The sequence below is a fragment of the Chelonoidis abingdonii genome, chromosome 19 (genome assembly GCF_003597395.2).
Source record: "Chelonoidis abingdonii isolate Lonesome George chromosome 19, CheloAbing_2.0, whole genome shotgun sequence".
NCBI lineage: Eukaryota > Metazoa > Chordata > Testudines > Testudinidae > Chelonoidis > Chelonoidis abingdonii.
Genome location: NC_133787.1, coordinates 39,341,914 through 39,361,465, shown reverse-complemented (window position 1 = coordinate 39,361,465; position 19,552 = coordinate 39,341,914). Strand labels below are relative to the sequence as shown.

The following is a 19,552-nucleotide window of genomic DNA, read 5'->3' as shown; positions in this document are numbered from 1 at the left end:
GGACGGGCAGCTGGTGCTGCCCAGGAAAATCCACAGGTGTTCTTTCCTCTCAGCTGCTGGTATGGAGGGAGAGTTGGGCGCCCGACAGAAAGGGCGAGGCATTGGGAGGAGAAGGGGGAAAGACCCCCTGGTGGATTCTCTTCCCTGATGGTGGAGCCAATCTCCCCTAGGTGTTCCCCATTCAGAGTCACTGGGGAAAGGCCAACCAGATCGGGAGAGAGGAGGTCAGGAATGCTGCGTAGATGGGATCCAGCCGTTTTACAGCCCATGGGCCTCATCCTGGGGCTGATCCCAAGGGACAGGCTGGTCTCGTTTTATGGGCGGCTATCACAGAAGCTTTTTTAAAGCCATCACAGTGTCGATGCCGGCCCCATGTCTAGGCCGGGAGATTCTCAGGACCAGCCAGCAGGTCGGGATGGAGACTTGGCCCCTGCAGACACTGATACACTGTGCATTCTTTAGCAGCCGGAGAACAGGGTCCCAGGTGAAGAGGGGGCGAATGGGCTGGCCTTCAAGGAGGTATGGACTGATGCGTTATAAAGTTGGAAAGTATAAGATGGGATGGCAGAGTGTGTATCTGAGCGCCACAGCGTGGAGCGCTGCCAAGCCAGAGCTGGCAGGGCAAGATGGGGGATCTTAAACAAGGAGAGGCCCGAATTGCAGCCCAGAGTGCTGGGGAGAAGACCCTGTCCCAGTTTAAACCCAGGAGTACATGGGTGGCAAGGGTACAGGCCGCATAACCTTTCCCACATGCGGCCTGCGTGAGTGCCATCAGCACACTCAAGCAAGAGAGGGCACAAACTGGGAGGGCTGGTGACTAACTCACACAAGGAATTGGAGAGATGCTGGCGGCTCCATGGGACGTGGTGGGAATTCCCAGGTCACTGGCTGGAGTACCTGGCTCAGTTCGGCTCGAAAGGCGGGGAGATGATGTGACGAACTGGGACTGTTCCTAATAGTTTGCTCTGAATACTGTGTTGGTGCCTCAGTGTCCCTAGGCAGTTTCTTTAAGTTTCTGGGCAGAAGCAAAGGCAGATGACCTAATTGCCTGGCACTACTGTATCCTAGCAACTGATGGGCTGGCCCTCCTCTGCAAAGGTTGCCAACTGAAGTGTGTTGGAGGGACAAGGATTCGGTGACCTCCTGGGCGGGGAAGGAGCGGAAGAGAGAGGAGAGGCATGGAGGGGTTGGTTAGTCTGGAGGCTACCTAGGGGATAAGAGTTAAGTGAGACCTAGGTCTGGCTTCACTGCCCACCAGAATGGACCCGGCGAGGGGATCGGTTCGCTGTATCTACAAGCTCTTTTTAGACTCTTGTATCCTGTTCATCGAAAAACCTCTGGTTTGCTGGCTTGAGATCACGTCTAGGACTGCAAAGTGGGGGTGCAGAACCCTGTGGCTTCCCCAGGAACCCGCCTGGTGGGTCGTGTGGGAAGCCCACGGAGGGGCAGAGGATGCTGAATGCTCCAAGGAGAGACCCAGGAGGTGAAGACGTGTGAGCTTCTTGCCCTGAACAAGTCTGCTCCGAGGGAGAGGAGGCTCCCAAAGTCCTGCCTGGCTTTGTGGGGAGCAGTTCCAGAGCATCGCCCGCGGACTCCGTGACAACATCCCTGACAACTAATCAGCTGGCTCCAGCATTCTAAAATGGTATTTAGAGTTGAGAGGCAGGGGGGACTGGAGCACAGGCAGGGAGCCAGGCTCTCTAGTTTTAATCACAAGCTCTGACAATGTCTCTCTGGAGCCCTGGGCAAAACATTTCATCCCTTTGTGCTGCACTTTATTCAATTGCCCTACCTGGCGAATGGGGATAGTTATTTTCACCTCTGGGAATAAAAATGCTGCAATGCTTACCTAACGCTCACCTTCCCCTTTTCTCCCCTAATGTTCATCCCCATTGCTACCACCAGTGCAAGCTTCACTGATGGCAGTGAGGATGGCAGCAGAAGGGGAGGCAAGTCATCTGCACCCACCAGCATGGCAACAATACAGTCCAAGTGCTGCTGTTACGTCAGACGATATTAGAACTGGAATTCCACACTGCAGCAAACAGTTGGTGGGTAGGAACACTTCTATCTGAGGAGTCATTTTCTGACTTCCCCCGTTATTGTCTGTAATTCAGGCATTTGGGTCCAAGGGGCTTCTTCCTCACTACTGATCTTCTCTTTCTGTTTGAACCTCCAGTGATCTTGTATTTGTGACATCACAATCCTGTATTTGTCACATCAGTCAGTTGCCATGGACACAGATATGATGTGTTTAGATTTATGACTTCCCTGCAGGATCAACTAAGAGCAGATGGGCTATGAGGGAGAGAGATTTTATTGCAACAAAACTACCCTAACAATTAGCAAATCCGGCAAGTAACAAACTGAAAACTACACGGCAGGTAAGGGATGGGTTCCTGTTGCAAGTGAGATACAGGCTTAAATGTTTCTCACAATATAAGGTCATATACATCCAATTATTATTAGACTGGCAACTACAGGCCAGTAAGCCTCACTTCAGTACCGGGAAAATTGGCTGAACCTACCGTAAAGAACAAAATTGTCAGACACCGAGATGAACATAATTTGTTGGGAAATAGTCAACACGGTTTTTGTAAAGGGAAATCATGCCTCACCAATCTACTAGAACCCTTTGAGGGGGTCAACAAGCATGCGGACAAGAGGGAATCCAGTGGATATAGTGTATTTAGATTTTCAGAAAGCCTTTGACAAAGTCCCTCACTAAAGGCTCTTATTAAAATTAAGTTGTCATGGGATAATAGGGAAGGTTCTCTCATGGACTGGTAACTGGTTAAAAGATAGGAAACAAAAGGTAGGAATAAAGCGTCAGGTTTCAGAATGAAGAGAGGTGAATGGTGGTGTCCCCCAGGGATCTGAACTGGGACCAGTCCTATTTAACATAAACGATCTGGAAAAAGGGGTAAATGGTGAGGTGGCAAAATTTGCTGATGATACAAAACTACTCAAGACAGTTAAGTCCCAGGCAGACTGTGAAGAGCTACAAAAGGATCTCACAAAACTGGATGACTGGGCAACAAAATGGCAGATGAAATTCAACGTTGATAAATGGAAAGTAATGCACATTGGAAAACATAATCCCAGCTATATATATGCAATGATAGGGTCTAAATTAGCTGTTACCACTCAAGAAAGAGATCTTGGAGTCACTGTGGATAGTTCTCTGAAATCACCCACTCAATATGCAGCAGCAGTCAAAAAAGTGAACAGAATGTTGGGTATCATTAAGAAAGGGATAGTTAATGAGACAGAAAATATCATACTGCCTCTATATAAATCCATGGTACGTTCACACCTTGAATACTGCGTGCAGATGTGGTCGCCCCATTTCAAAAAAGATATATTGGAACTGGAAAAGGTTCAGAAAAGGACAACAAAAATTATTAGGGGTATAGAATGACTTCTGTATGAAGAGAGATTAATAACACTGGGACTTTTCAGCTTGGAAAAGAAGCAACTAAGGGGGGATATGATAGAGGTCTATAAAATCAGGAGTAGCATAGAGAAAGTGTTATTTACTCCTTCTCATAATACAAGAACAAGGGGCCACCAAATGAAATTAATAGGTAGCAGGTTTAAAACAAACACAAGAAAGTATTTTTTCACACAATGCACTGTCAACCTCTGGAACTCCTTGCCAGAGGGTGTTGTGAAGGCCAAGACTATAACTGGATTCAAAAGGGAGCTAGATAGATTCATGGAGGATAGGTCCATCAATGGCTATTAGCTAGGATGGGCAGGAATGGTGTCCTTAGCCTCTGTTTGCCAGAAGCTAGGATTGGGTGACAGGGCATGGATCACCTGATGATAACCTGTTCTGTTCATTCCCTTGCGGGGGCACCTGCCACTGGCCACTGTCAAAGGACAGGATACTGGGCTTGATGGACTTTTGGTCTGACCCAGTATGGCCGTTCTTATGTGTGGTTTGAACTGTTTTCGTAACAGCCCCAAAATGGCTGCCAGGCTGAGGAAACGTATTCCATCTCATCTGCTCAGAGTCCATGGATTACACCAGAATACAAAAAAACCTGATTGACCTAAGCACTTATCCCATTCCATTGGAGATGGTGCTGTCTACTGGTATTAACATATTTTGAAAAGGCAGACTTCTCCTAGTGAATTTTGGGAGCACTCAAGGTCAGGTCATAAGTCACTGAAAATGTGGCAAACACCAGAAAAGCCGGACACATTGAGCATGTTCGGGATGCCCTGAGTACTTGGGACAACATTTTCAAAAACACTTCCAAGACTTTGGAGCCTATGTCCCACTACCTTTTTCTTCCTCCCTTTCTTGGGGAGAAAATATGAGGTACTAAAGGGCTCTTTAAACCAAGCAGAAAAAGGCAGAACAAGAACCAATAGTTGGAAGCTAAAGTCACAGAAATTATAATTAGAAATGTTTAACGGTGAGAGTGATAAATCATTGGCACAAACTAACAAGGAAAGTGATAGATTCTCCATCTCTTAAGCTCTTCAAAGCAAGATTCGATAGCTTTCTGGAATATATACTTTAGCCAAACAAGTTACTGGGCTCAATACAGGTGTAACTGGGTGAAATGTAATGGCTCGTGACATACAGGAGGTCAGACTTGATGATCGAGTGGTCTCTTCTTGATTTACTCTCTATGCATCTGTGAATTCTGAGTACTTAGGGAACGTCTCATTGGCTTTCTTAAAATGGAACTTTGATGCTAAAGTCCCTGAGACACTTTTGAAAATTATACCCTTAGCGACTATCCTTCTCCCCCTATTCCTTACATCATCAACTGCGATGATAGTGTTTGCGTTGAGGACACTTAACCAGTAGGAACTGGTCTGAGATGCAACTCATTCCACACAGGCCCCCACACAGCCATCAGATGGCAATGGCTTTTTGCCATTATTGCTTTGGATTTGAACTGGTGACCCTGGTGGTGAAAGGCTCCTACAATCAATTCCAAGAGGCAGCTAGTCCCACTGTGATTTTAATATTGATTTTTCCAACTCTAATTAAAAAAGGAACAAAGGATTGCTGTCTTCCCATACAAGGCTGTGTACGATTCACAATCATGGCATGTGCTCCCAGCCTTGTTTTCATTTGGGTGGTTGTGGACAATGCTCTGCAAACATCCATTCAATATGCAGCGGCAGTCAAAAAAATCAAACAGAATGTTGGAAATCATTAAGAAAGGGCTAGATAATAAGATAGAAAATATCATTTTGCTTCTATATAAATCCACGGTACACTCACATCTTGAATACTATGTGCAGATGTGGTCGCCCCATCTCAAAAAAGATATACTGGAATTGGAAAATGTTCAGAAAAGGGCAACAAAAATGATTAGGCATATGGAACCGCTTCCGTATGAGGAGAGATTAATAAAACTGGGACTTTTCAGCTTGGAAAACAGACATCTAAGGGGGGATATGATCAAGGTCTATAAAATCATGGCTGGTGTTGAGAAAATAAATAAGGAAGTGTTATTTACTTATTCTCATAACACACAAGCTAGGGGTCACCAAATTGAATTAATAGGCAGCAGGTTTTAAACAAACAAAAGGAAGTATTTTTTCACACAACACACAGTCAACCTGTGGAACTCCTTGCCAGAGGATGTTGTGAAGGCCAAGATAATAACAGGGTTCAAAAAAGAACTAGATAAGTTCATGGAGGATAGGTCCATCAATGGCTATTAGCCAGGATGGGCAGGGACCCCCCCACCTAGCCTTTTATTAGTAAAACTGGGGAATGGGTGACAGGCAATGGATCACTTGATGATTCCCTGTTCTGTTCATTCCTTCTGGGGCACCTGGCATTGGCCACTGCCTGCAGACAGGATACTGGGCTAGATGAACCTTTGGTCTGACCCAGTATGGCCGCTCTTATGGGGCCTTCCTTGATCACAGCAGTGATTTCACGTTGGGGGAGAATGAGGTTTCTGCTCACATTACACTAATAAATAGCTCCATCAATTTATTTCCTATACAGCTAAAATAAAATTAATGTGTAAAACAAGCCCCTAGTAGCTTGGAAGCTGGTTTATCACACTCCATCCAAAAAGGTTTCTTTTTGGTGTTAAGCAAAAACGATAAACCTTTGAAAACGGTCCATACATTCTGGAAAATGCTGACAATGTGAATAGCAGCTACATGAACACAACATTATAATTAAAGTCTTCATGCAAAGACAATGACTTGAGCTTCTCAGACCCAAGTGGCATTTTAAAATAAAGATCAGACAGATTCTGATCTCACTGCCGTATAAATTAGGAATAACTCCATTTGAGTCAGGGGAGACCAGAATTCGATTACAAGAAGATGGTGAGTAAAAACCAGCATTGGCTTCCTTTTAGTACCGGTCAGAAGTCAGGACTAGAACTGGGGAGAAACCCCTGCACCTTCCCCCATAACAACTCCCAATTCATCCGCTCATGCATGTTAAGAAATGCTGGCAACATGCCCACACAGTGTCAGCTCAGTCAGCATCAGACAGGCTGCAGTCAGAAAGGAGAGTGACCCTATTATTCTTTCACCAGTTCTCCTCTGTTTAAAAAAGTTGTCAGCTCTTCCCAGATAAATTTAATTGGCCTTGTGGTCTACGTCCTTCGGTATCTGGGGACCTTGCTGCTGGTATGTGTGGTGGCATCCTGGGAGAATTGAAACAGGCCAACGATAAGGTACTCAGCGATCTCACTGTCAACAATACATGGAGTCCCTGCTGTAGGAGCTATTAGCCGCCTCTGATCTAAACCTCCAATTAAAGTGGTGATTAGGCCCAGTGAGGCATTCTCTGGCCATGAATTATTCATTTCCCTTCACAGTAACAGCACCAGGGGGATTAGAATGAGAGCTGGTGAAAACAGAGGCATTTTAAACAGGGTTTTAACCATATACAAGCAAACATTTATCTTTCGAATCTTTCACCTTTTCTCCTTTGGAAAATACAGGCTCCCCCACACTTCCCCTGCACCTTCAGAGCTATGCTTCGGCTGGCAAGCAAACCCTCCCTTGAGGCCAGGCTGTCAGGGATGTTCCAGGTGGCATGGCAGAGTTCCCAAGAGAGTGGCTTTTAGAGCTCTCGACCCCACCTCTCAGGCAGGAGCTTACGGAAACTGCAAATAATGAAGCATTTTGCTCTTGCTATTGCTCCTACTCTAAATCTAACGGGGATTGGACTTCCTTGTGTGTCTGCATGTGTGTGTAGGGCGGGGGAAGGGTTACTTTTAACACAGATATCTCAGTATGGTCAAATGGACTGTGGGCTTTTCAGAGGAGCACAGATCTGCCACTCACCGAGTCAAAACATCTCAGGTTGTGGCTTTTTAACACTTCCCCACAGCCCTCATATGTGCTGTGTTGGGGGGTGACTTCAGCTCTCAATATGGCCAGAGAGCCCATGGACGTGGTGGCCAAAATGCTGGTGAGCTGCCAGTTCCTTGCTTACGCTGGCTCTGCTACCCTCACTGCCAGCGGTGGGACGGCCGTGGTGGTTGCGACAGACAAATGCCAGGGGAGAAAAGGCAAGGATAAGCAAGGCAAGGCTCCAAAGGCTGCTGTCCTGGAATCTCTTCAATTTTCAGAGGAGTTTGCCACTTGATTTCCCATATTTAGCAGAGTGATACATTGCTAATTTTTTCATAAAGACAGTAATAGCACCAGACAGCAGTACACTGAGGGCTGTCAACCTCTGTCTAATTTTTGTCCCATGTAATGCTTTTGCTCATCTAAATCTTTTTTTTAATAGGTTCACACATGCAGTTTCTTTGGAAGTCTGTTCTGTAGATCCATTACCCTCTGTATAAGGAAGTTTCCCTGAATGGCTGGTGCTTTCTGAATTTTTTATCCTTTGGAACAGTTATTATAACCCGAGTCCCTCGATCCTCCTGGCTGCTCGGTTCTGTACCTTTCCCAGTTCTTCAATCTTTTCCCTGTAATGTGATACTCTGACAGTGTCAGACCCACCATGCGTGGTCTCTGCAGCCTGTTGTGCAGTACCAGTGTGATCTCCTCCTTTCAAACCTTACTGGCATAACAAGCACTTGGATATATTACACAGCATCCGTTCCTAAACCACTGTTGCCTCTATTGTTTCTAGGTCTCACTGAATCCAGTCTCTCTCCTTTTTAGGAGCGGCTGGACCTCCCCGCTCTGTGTTCTCTAAAGTTTTGCCTACCTTGCGACACCCCCCTCCTCTTCCAGAGGTCAATGGTGAGCGTGAACAGGTGTGAGCGCAGCACTAATCCATACAGAACTCCCCCTTTTAATACCCCTTTGCCATAGGAACTGTCCCAATTAACCCCCACTCCTTTGTCACCAAGCCATTAACCTATTTATCCTGTTGAAAATTTCACCCCCAATATTGTACTGTATCTGGATACCCTTAGACATTAGGCTCTAACAGGATACTGGATAAAAAGCCTTTTCAAAACCCAAGTAAATTAGCTCTCTGCTTCACCCACCTGCTTTTCAATTGGCAGTTCCTGAAATAAATTAATCAAACCTGTTTATCAGAATCTCCTTTTTGTAAATCCAGACCAAGTATCTCTAAGTAACCCATACCTGTCCAAGTTATCCCTTACTCTTTCCTCTACAGTACTTTCCAACACAGAAAGTTAGACAGAGGTTAGACTGACAGGTCTGTAGTTGTCTATTTCTACCCCTGATCCCTTCATATAAGGAGATGTGTGTGTGCACGCGTGTGATATCTGTTACTAGGACTTCTCCAGGCCTTGGCTATTGTCTCTGCTGGGGGTACTCTCATTACAAAGATAGGTCAGTTTATTCTAGAGTGTCAGCAATCCAATCATAGAGACTCTGTCTCCAGTTCTAATTATTCTCTTGCCTGTTCCGGTGTCACCCTCACTTTCACTTCTTTTTCACTTTTATCCCTTGGAAAACTTCTCTCTCATTCTGGTGCTTACTCTCACTTTTCCTACTGAATACGAAGGCAATGAATTCATCTCTCTCTCTGCACCATCTTAAGATATGTCTACACTATAAACTTAAGTCGACCTATGTCCACCACAGTAATTGCTGAAGCGGTTCACGTCCACACTACCCTCCTTCTGTCGGTGGTGCACGTGCGCAGTGGGAACACTTTCACTGACTGAAAAGGGGTAGTGGGAGGGGGTGAGGAGGGCTGAGAGCCCAGGCTCTCAGCTCTGCATGCAGCTCCTTACTGGGAGCTCTTTGTCCAGAGTCTGGTCGGTTACTGGACTCCCAGCGGGGAGTCCGGAAAGCTCCCCGCATGGAGCCGTGAAATTGACAAGAATGAAAGCCAAAAGCTGCTGTAAGTAACCCAGAAGACACTTCCTCCCCCTAGCTACACTGACATAAGCCCTATGCCTGTCATGGAGGTGGAGTTATGATGTTGGCATTGGTAGGACACTTACATCGACAGGAGCAAGGCTGTAGTGTGTTGTAGAAGGGTGGCCACCTGCTCCTGCCCTGAAGGGCTTAAAGCAGCCCTGGGAGAGGGCTGTGGTACGGGAAAACCTGGGCTGATTGGGGAAGTAGCCACAGCTGGGCTACGCCCCAATCAGGCCGCGGCAGGCCCTATAAAGAGATTGCAGGCCAGGAGCACAGACAGACTCTCCAGGTGAAGAGAGAGAAGGGCCTGGCTGCCTGGGACTCGAGTAAGGTACTGAGGTAGAGCAGTGTTGGGAAATAGGCAAGAAAGCCAGGGAGCTCCCACCTGGAAAACCCTCAGGCTGCAGGCCTAGCCAAAGGCCTGAAAAGGTACTGGGGTTGCAGAGGTGCAGCCCGGGGGTAGGTGGAGGCAGCAGGTTCAAACCCCCCTTGCCAATGATGAGTGATAAGGACTATAGTCTGCTCCAGAGTGCGAGGACTAGATGAGGACTGGCAGTGAACACTGAGGCAAGGTGGGGACAGAGGGTGGGAATTCCCTTGGGAGGGGAGCCCAGAGAGTGGGGGTACTGCCAGGGGGCAGCACCTGAGGGAGAGGGGCACTCGGGTCTGGGAGGGACATGGGGCCAGCGACAGCAGGACACTGACCTGCAGAGGGTGCTCCAACAGCTGGACCACTAATTCCCCAGGAGACCAGCAGGAGGCACCGCAGGGGTGAACTCTGCATCACTACATGCATACACTTACATAGTTACGTCAACCTAAGCTGCCTTACATTGATCAAACTCAGTAGTGCAGACTAAGCCTTAGTGTTTATACTGTGCCCATCATTGTGGCAGCCAGGCACCTCACAAAATTACATAGTGTGCCCGTGACAAAACAATTCTCATACTTGCTCTGTCTTCTAGACAGCATGGACGAAATTTGGTGTAGGAGGGGGATGATGTCCGAGTGTGTTATTTGGGGACAGCAAGATTGGAGAAGTGCATTTGCATTTTCTTCTGATCCTGAGTGATTTCCAGGTTCATCAGCCAGAGTCTGAGAAAGCTCCATCTCCTATATGTACAAGGGTCTCTCCAAGGGGAAAGTTTTGCTCCAGTGGAATTGAGCTGTCGTGGGGAGTCATGACGATGCCTGGCAAGGTGTTCAGTCCTCTCAGGTAACTTGGGTGCCATGGACAACTTTGAAGATAGAAAACAACACCCTGCAATTGAGACAGTACTCCCCGGGGAGTCCGTGCTGAGAAGCTGAGCCCTGGAGCGATGTGTTCTTGGTGGCCTGCACTGCTCAGCAGATGGGAGGCTGTGTGCTGACCCAAGCTTCCCTCTCTCACCAACTGAAGTTGGCCCCTCCCCGACTTTGTCTCTCTAATAACCTGGCTATGACATGGCCACTGCTCTGCATACAACAATGGAAGACAGTGAATTTTACCTTTATTGATTTGGCAGTTTAGCTCAGTCTCCCTCTTAGGTACTGAAAACTACAACAGTAACAAGAAAGTCAAAGAGGAAACATCACAAAGATGCAAAAGCTGCGTGGAGCAAAGGCAGAAGGAGAACGATTTACCAGAAAGCAAATTTTGGCTGTGTATGGGCTGGTTAAGTACAGCTGGCCACATTCATGACCCTCCATAGGCACCAAAGCCATTCAGAAGGAGGTCAGCTGGGCTAACTGTCCTTCGAGTGAATGCAATGGCATTCTAAGCCCCTTGGCTACACTGTGAAAGCTCAGTCACTTATCTGCCCAGAAGGGGGCAGACCTGGTTTAGTGATATACTTACTCCTCAAATTCATGCTCACAGGTGAGAAATGGTTCCTTTTCTCGATGAATATGCAGTGACAGCACATTCTCAAACCAGGACCAATGAGACCTGACTTGTAGGGTCAGAATAGCCTCAGAGAGGAAACGCAGCAAGACAACCCTTGTCTACAGGAAGCTGCTTGTGCTGAACCTTACACTTTAAGCAACAGTCCTGGAGGGACAGATCAGATCAGAACTACTTCCAGCAGCAGCCTCCCATGAGGTGACCTCTAAAATTGCTCTCCAACCTCCGTACGTTCACAGAACCGGAGGTATTCGGTTGTAAAGGAGCAATACACCTGCACTAAAATAAGAGTGAACAGACATCCTATTTCAAGTACCCAGCCTTGTGCACTTTGCTAGCTGGGGGGAAATCTAACTGAGATACCAGACCTGGATACAACTCCCAAGGTATCACTGACTGGGGGACAGGCCCCTCCCTGTAACTTGCCGCAGAAGTGGGGGCGTTGGACCAATCCACCTTTTCCATTGAAGACTTCAGCTTGTGCTGGAGGCTCTGAAGAGCCTGAGCCAGTCTGTGACTGCTCCTCATTGAATCGAAACAAAGAGCAGCGAGCATTGTTAAAAATCAGAGCATCTACAACAGATCATTCTTAATAAATAAATTCCACCTTGATGCAGCGTGCCTCTCCCCTCACCAGGAAGAGGTGGAGGAAGGTCAGATGATGCCCTTAGAAGAAGGGTGGATAGGCCCTTCAGTTAAAAGGAAAGCAGGTTCAGAGAGCCCTCCCTCACTGAATGCAAAGTATACACCTCACCAATCTCTCCAGCAGGCCTGATTCTCAGCTGAACGCTAGGCTTCCTATTTGCTCATGTATTACAGGTTAATCTTTCATGGAGAAGGTCAAAGTGCCAGCCCTTCTCTTGAGAAGGCAGGAAAGCTATTAGCCAAGAGCTGAAGCAAAAGGCAAGACACAGAGGGCTCTGTCCTTTTGCTGTGCTGCAGGGCGGAAGCACAAAGCCTTTGGGATCAAAGAAGTGCTGTGCCATAGGAGGCAGATCTAGACTCAACCTAACCAGCAGTGTCACTTCTGTGGAGGCAAGCGTGTGAAGCACAGAAACAAACCGGCAGGAGGGTCTATGCTGAAACTTGGTTTGGCTGCTTCCAGCAGCTCTAAGAGGAACTGGAAAATCCCTGCAGACAGATAGGGGCTGACCCCTCTTTCTCAGACACCATTCGGCAACTGCTCTACAGCACGTCCCTTGTGGACTAGAAAGAGAGGCTCTTACTCAGATTTACCCTCTTTCTTTACCATACAAGTGCATTTACCTTTATCACTGGAAAGTCCTAAAATAGCTGGTAAAAAAGTGTTACCAGGAACTCTTCAGTAAAAATGTTCTGCCACAGCTGAGTTGCAGATGTTTTTATTTCTTTATGACAAACAGAGGCTACGATGCACATTGCAGCTTTCCACACACAGCTCCACCAGTGCATCCTCCCTGATATTACAGTGGCTACTCCCATGATTCTACCCAGACACCTTAATCACTACTGGCAGCACCCTCCATCCTAACCCCACTTCCCCATTGATGCCCATGCCCCTCAGTTCCGACAGGCAGCATCTCCCATTCTAGCTCTGGGTCCCTACAAAGCCAGAGGTGATGTGGGGAGGGGGGGGGCACAGAGGGTTACATGCCCCGCTGAGAGTGTTGAAGGCACTGTCCTTTTCATGCTGCATCCTACCCCAGGCACATTTCCAGCTTGCATAGCCTCTCTCCCTGGTAGCCGAGCCTGAGAGGGGAGTGGAGGCAGTAGGATGGAGCCACTTCTTGTTCCGGGTGAGGGTGGCCACTCCAGGTCACTGCCTCTGTGCAGCACAGCAACTGCCTGCAAGAGCAGCCCGCGCACAAGGTTACCCTGCCAGGGCAGGGAGAGCGCAGCAGCCATGGACCTGGCACAGGGCCACTAGGGAAGACATCAGGAACAGGTTCCCTGTGCTGAGTTAGCGGCATTGCCTGCACCCCTCCCTCTGCTGAAGTGTCTGCGAGGGCCAGGGAACTCCAGGGAGAAACTCTGTTGCTGTGAGTTCCCTGCCCAGGGACGGGGGCTGGCCCATGGGCATGTGTGCCCCACTCCTGCAGTCCCAGGAGCCAACGGGATTGTTTGTCCTGGGCCAGGGAGATGGGGCTGGAAGGTTCCTTCACCCGGAGCTGATGCATGGGGCCCCCTTGAACCTTTACATTGGGCCTTCCCATTATTAACAATTATAGGTTGCCACAGTTCTGCAAATGCCCCTGAATCCTGACCAGCAGCACCCCCCTCATCCTACTCCTTGACCCCTCCTTCCCCTACAGCTTTGCCAATGCCCCCAATCCTGACCAGCAGCTTCCCACCTAATCCAGTCCTGACTTGGAAGAAATTTGGATGCGGACACACATTCTCCGAGTAGAAGAACAAAACACATCTAACAACAATAAAATATAGGTTGGCACAAAGGTCTCGCAACCCTCTTCACCTTTAGAACATGATTTATACCTGGGACACGAACTCCGTGCAAGGGGTTAGAAAGTGCCATTCCGATCTCTGTCATCCCGTACCTCTCCAGCAGCACGTGTCCTGTGATGTTCTTCCAACTCTCCAGGACTGGCACAGGAAGGGCTGCTGATCCTGAAACCATTAACCTGTGCAAGGAAATGCCAAGCGGTGAGCATCACCAGCATATTCTTTACTCTAGAGAATTAATGCTGGAGTACAAGAAACTTTTGCCCATCTATAGTGCCTTGGGGAATCTCAGACCATTCAGCAGTACCAGAAAGTTACATCACACGGCACAGACACAGCAGATCCTCCATCACTCGTAGCCTAAGTCAAGACTGGATGTATTACTAAAAAGATACCCTCTAGCTCAAAGAGAATGTATGGTTGATGTGGAAATTATTGGGTGAGGTTCTCTGACCTGTGTTATGACTAGAGGATCAGAATGACCCCATATATGAATCACTCTTGCAAGGTATCATCGTTCCCACTTTTCAAAGTGAGACATTAAAGCACAGAGAAGCGAAGTGATTTGCCCAGCTTTGTAGAGTGGCCAAGTTTAGAAAAGAATCCTGCAGGGCCAGGCTTTAACCAGGTACTCTGCCTGAATATAACCGCCTACACGTCTGTGCTTTGGAGCCAGGACTGTGAGCCCGTATGTGACAGATGGTTTTTAATAAGCAAGGAACAGCCTGTCGTTGGCCTGGTCATTGGACTGAAGCAGAACCTGGTACCACAACTCGAGAGAATCCTAGAGAACCTGGAAGCACTACAGGAATGACATCATATGATCCACTGTCCTCACTGCTGGAGCTACCCTCGAGATGTTCTGCACACAGCTCAAACTTCTCCATTCCTTCATTACTCGCGCCCAGCCTTCTTCACACCCTCCCCTTGTAACATTTTCCACAGTGTTAGTGAGCCTTCTCCGGCCCAAGAAGGCTGAGAAGGCGTGAGTATCTATTGTAGAAGATGTACTCCCTAGGTCTGGTCTGTAAGCCTCTTAGACTGTGAAGACAGGAATCTTTGAGCTACCTGAAATTATCCTGGCATGTGGCACGTACAAAATCCTGGACATGGGGCTGAGAGAAATGCTTGTCATAATGCTCCATCAGCCTGGAGTAAATAGTGGGGACCGCCATGAAGACACTGATCCGTGGAGCTCTAGGGCTTAAGAACTTCTCCCAAACCTGGAAAGGAAAAAAGAAAAGGCACCTAAATACCAACTAAGGAGGAGAATAGCCTTCATGTCACTGCCGCCACTGGCTCTTCCATACAACCTTCGGGAGAAGGCTCACAGCAAGTACTCTATAAACCCTTCAAATAGCTATGTCAGCATCCTTTAGTACGATGTAAAGGGAAACTGAGTACGATGTAAAGGGAAACTGAGGCAGAGGGAGGGAAAGTGACTTGTCCAATCAGAATGAGTCAATCAAGTGTGGTTTCTTATTTCTAACTATACTGCTGCCTAATACTTACGAAAATGATGAACCCCCTGCATCCCTGCCATCCTGAACCCAATCTATTGTATAATGATGTCCAAAAAACCTTCATCCTGACCCCCTACACCATCAATCAACTTATTCTCAGAAGCACTAGGGGAATCTTGGCAGTGAATCACACCACTGCTTTCACTCTCTCAATCAGCCAATGTGGGATGATGTGTAGAAACTGTAGCTTCCAATAGCCAACATCTTTTAGAACTGTTAAGATATGGATGTTAACATGCACATGAAAACAAACATGTATGGCGGAGTCCATCCATTCCTTTAGGAAATACAGCCCTGGACAGTGCTTTATGAAGCCATCAGCCTTTCAAAGCTCACAGATCCTCTTCCTTCTTAAAGGGAAGAAACAGTATATTGACCACTACAATACACAAGAGTCTGAGCCAAAGTACTCGAATCACAGAGAGAAACTCTTGCAATGTGTATATGTGGGGGGAGGGAAAGGGGAGATCTACTTTGCTGGAATGTTTATAAATTCATAGATTCCAAGGCCAGAAGGCCAAATCCAGTCTGGATTTTAGCATGGTCAGTGATGGAAAATCCACCTCATCTCTTAGGCCTTGGCTACACTGGCGCTTTACAGCGCTGCAACTTTCTCGCTCAGGGGTGTGAAAAAAACACCCCCCTGAGCGCTGCAAGATACAGCGCTGTAAAGCACCAGTGTAAACAGTGCCGCAGCCCTGGGAGCACAGCTCCTAGCGCTGCAAGCTAAACCCCATCAGGATGGGGAAGCAGCTGCACGTACTCCACATCCTGATGGGGTTTAGCTTGCAGCGCTAGGAGCTGTGCTCCCAGGGCTGCGGCACTGTTTACACTGGTGCTTTACAGCGCTGTATCTTGCAGCGCTCAGGGGGGTGTTTTTTTCACACCCCTGAGCGAGAAACTTGCAGCGCTGTAAAGTTTCCAGTGTAGCCATATCCTTAGTAAGTTGCTCTAATGATTAATTACCTCAGTGTTAAAAAATTGCACCTTATTTCTAATCTGAATTTGTATAGTTTTACCTTCTGGTCATGGGATCTCATTATATCAGGGGTTCTCAAAATGGGGTCGGGACTCCTCAGGGGGTCATGAGGTTATTGTGTGGGAGGGTCATGAGCTGTCAGCCTCCGCCCCAAGCCCCGTTTTGCCTCCAGCATTTATAATGGTGTTAAATATGTAAAAAAGAGCTTTTAATTTATAAGGGGGGAGGGGTCGCACTCAGAGGCTTGCTGTGTGAGAGGGTCACCAGTACAAAAGTTTGAGAATCATTGGGTTATATCTTTGTTTGCTAGACTGACGATCCCTTTATTACCAAGTTTCTGTTTTCCACGTAGGTATTTATAGACTGTGATCAAGTCACCCCTTCACCTTCTCTAAAGCTAAATAGATTGAGCTCCTTGAGTCTATCACTCTAAGGCAGGTCTTCCAATCCTTTAACCACTCTCATTGCTCTTCTCTGAACCCTCTCCAACTTATCAACATCCTTCTTGAATTGTGGACACCAGAACTCAAGACAGGATTCCATAAGTGGCTGCCCCAGTGCCAAAGACAGAGTTAATACAACCTCCCTAATCCTAGTCAAGATTCCCCCATTTATGCATCCAAGGATCACATTAGTCCTTTTGGCCACAGGGTTGTACCATTTCATATTCAACTGAATATCCACCATGACTTCCAAGTCCTGTTCAGAGTCACGGCTTCCCCATCCTGCAAGGATGGCCCATATTCTTTGTTCCTAGATGTATGGCCTTATGTTTAGCATACTGCAGTGGTTCTCAAACTGTATTTTCTTCCACATCATTGATAACAAATATTAAATATCATAGGGTCAAGAACCGATCCCAACAGACACCACTAGGAACACAGCTGCTCAATTAGGATTTTCCATTTACAATTACATTTTGAGACCTATCAGTTAGCCAGTTTTTAATGCATTTACTGTGCACCATATGTTGATTTTTGTATCATTCTAGTTTCTGAATCAAAATATTGTGCAATACCAACTCAAATGCCTTACAGAAGTCTAAATATATTATGTCACATTACCTTTATCAACTAAACTTGTAATCTCATCATAAAAGATATCAAGTTAATTTGACAGGATCTATTTTTCATAAATCCATCTTGATTGGCATTAGTTATAGCACCCTCTTTTAATTCTTCGTTAATCAAGCCCCTTATCAGCCATTCAATTATTTTGCCCAGGATTGATGTCAGACTGACAGGCTTATAATTATCTGGGTCATCTGTTTTACCCGTTTAAAATATAGGCACATTACTTTTCTTCCAGTCTTCTGGAACTTCCCCAGAGTTCCAAGACTTACTGAAAAATCAACATTAACTGTTCAGAGGGCTCCTTGGTCAGCTCTTTTAAAACTCTTAGATGCAAGTTATTCAGATCTGCTGATTTAAAAGTGTTTAGCTTTAGAAGCTGCTCTTTAGCATTGTCCTGTGTTTCTGTTGGAATGTAAAGTATTCCATCATATTATATGACTTCATCATCCAGCTTTTTCCCATATATAGCACATAAATATTTATTGACCTGTTCTGCTTTTTCTGCATTATTAATGACAATTCTACCATTTCCACATATACTTGAAAAATTTCTTACATCCTTAACTCTGCAGTCCACAGAGTTTTTCTTGTGTCCTTTTGCTTCCTTTATCCATTTTCTACAATTCCTAGCTTCTGATTTAATTAATTACTATCAATATCCCCTTTCTTCCATTTGTTTTTATAAATAATTAATTTTATAACTGCTTTCACTTCTCTACTAAGCCAGGTTGATTTTTAACCACTGTGACCTTCTCTCTCAGTTGTGGGGGTGTGGCTTTTTGATTATCTAGTAAAGTGTTCTTAATTCCAAATCATCATTCAAATTTTTCTGTTTCAATTCTCTGACTTGGCTCAATTGTTTCCAGCTTTGTGAAATAGGCCCTTTTCAATTTTAAATAAGACGTGACCCTCAATGAAAATTAACCTCTGACAACATCACAGGAACATGCTCCTCCTGTATATCCTGACATTCCATTGGTTTGAAAAATATTCCATCAAAGACTTCTACTAAGATGCAGCCACAGTCTAACTGGACAGATGACTGTTTGGGAGCCAGCAGAGGAAGCTTTCACTAACCACATCCCTCCTAAAGAAACACTAAAGGACAAAAAGTCTTTGATCACCCGTCCTACTAACACTTGGAAACTACAAACTGGCTCAAATTCAAGAAGCTGGCTATGGCAATGTGTGAATGACCTGATGGGCTCTAGGACTGGCCGAACATCTCCACCTGGGACCACTTAGAAGTGGTGGAGGAAAGGCCTAAATACTTAAATTTGGCTAACTCCCCCGCCACACACACATACTGCTATTTGTCCCCCTTGCTGAGCGTTCCCCAACACGAGAGCGGAACAATGCCATCAATAAATAAAAGGTTGCTGCCAGCTCGGCTTTGGGGACAGCAGGCTTCTTCCCTCCTTTCTGGATTTTGCCCTGTTGTTGATAAATGTATTCCTTAACAGCTCCTGACAATGCATGCCTCCTCTCCCCTCCCTCCCTCGGCATGCTCAGCGCACAGAGGGGCATGCGGTGGGAAACAAAAGCGTAAATTGATTGAAAGGGAACAAGTGATTCTCCTTTATGCTGTGACTGTGGATGTCAGTGCTGCTAGGCTGCTTTCTCCTCAGTCCTGCTCTCTGGCTCGATTTCATTACCTTCTACTTCACAAACCCTCTCCGCCCCTAATCACCACCCTCCATCTCTCACTTCGCTGCCTCAGAACAATCTGGTCTGTACAAAAATACAAACCATGTTGTAGTTGTTAATATAGCAGGACATGTTTAACAAAGGCCTCAGCCCCACTGAACTAAAGGGAGTGTCTTCCCGTCCCAGAGAGCGCTTGGCAGGATGAGTTATAAATGCACAGGTTAGAAATCCACTAGATACAGTGGAACCTAATCAAAAGGGACCTCTTTCCTTCTGCTGTTACAGGAGTCGGGCAATAGCACCTGAAAAGCATCAGGGGAAAGCAAAGTGGGAGGAGACCAAATCCATGGAGCAGAGGGAGTGATTCACACCCCGTGTGGGGAAATGTTCCACTCTGTCACTACTGAGTCTTCGGTAAAGGCTCCTCTGCAGCTGCTTCATGTCTTTGGGAAGGAGAGAAAACTACTACGCTCTACAGATGTGCCCAGGCCAGGGAGTTGCACTTGCAAGCGTGCAAGTCCAGCTCAAGCAATGAGCCGTGGAAGAGGGGCCAGCTGGCTCCCTGGCCTTGGGGAAATGTTGAGAACCAGACGTGATGACCACTGTGCTGGGAAGGGCAGCAGGGGCAAGAAAGTACATTTTTCATCTTCCGGCAGGCCACAGATGGAAAGGGGAGTGACCGGGTGGGTGCCAGGGGAAG

General features: G+C 46.7%; 1 protein-coding gene across 4 annotated transcripts in view; it reads right to left on the bottom strand.

Moving 5' to 3' along the window:
• ACSF3 (acyl-CoA synthetase family member 3) overlaps positions 1-19,552 on the bottom strand; it is a 122,613-nt gene that overhangs the window by 82,746 nt on the left and 20,315 nt on the right. For all 4 annotated transcript variants that reach the window (XM_032764199.2, XM_032764198.2, XM_075073898.1 and 1 more), the window contains 2 exons: positions 14,699-14,853; positions 13,664-13,809 (listed from right to left, as the gene is read on the bottom strand). In XM_032764199.2, coding sequence (XP_032620090.1) covers positions 13,664-13,809; positions 14,699-14,853 — 301 coding nt within the window. The remainder of the gene's footprint in view (positions 1-13,663; positions 13,810-14,698; positions 14,854-19,552) is intronic.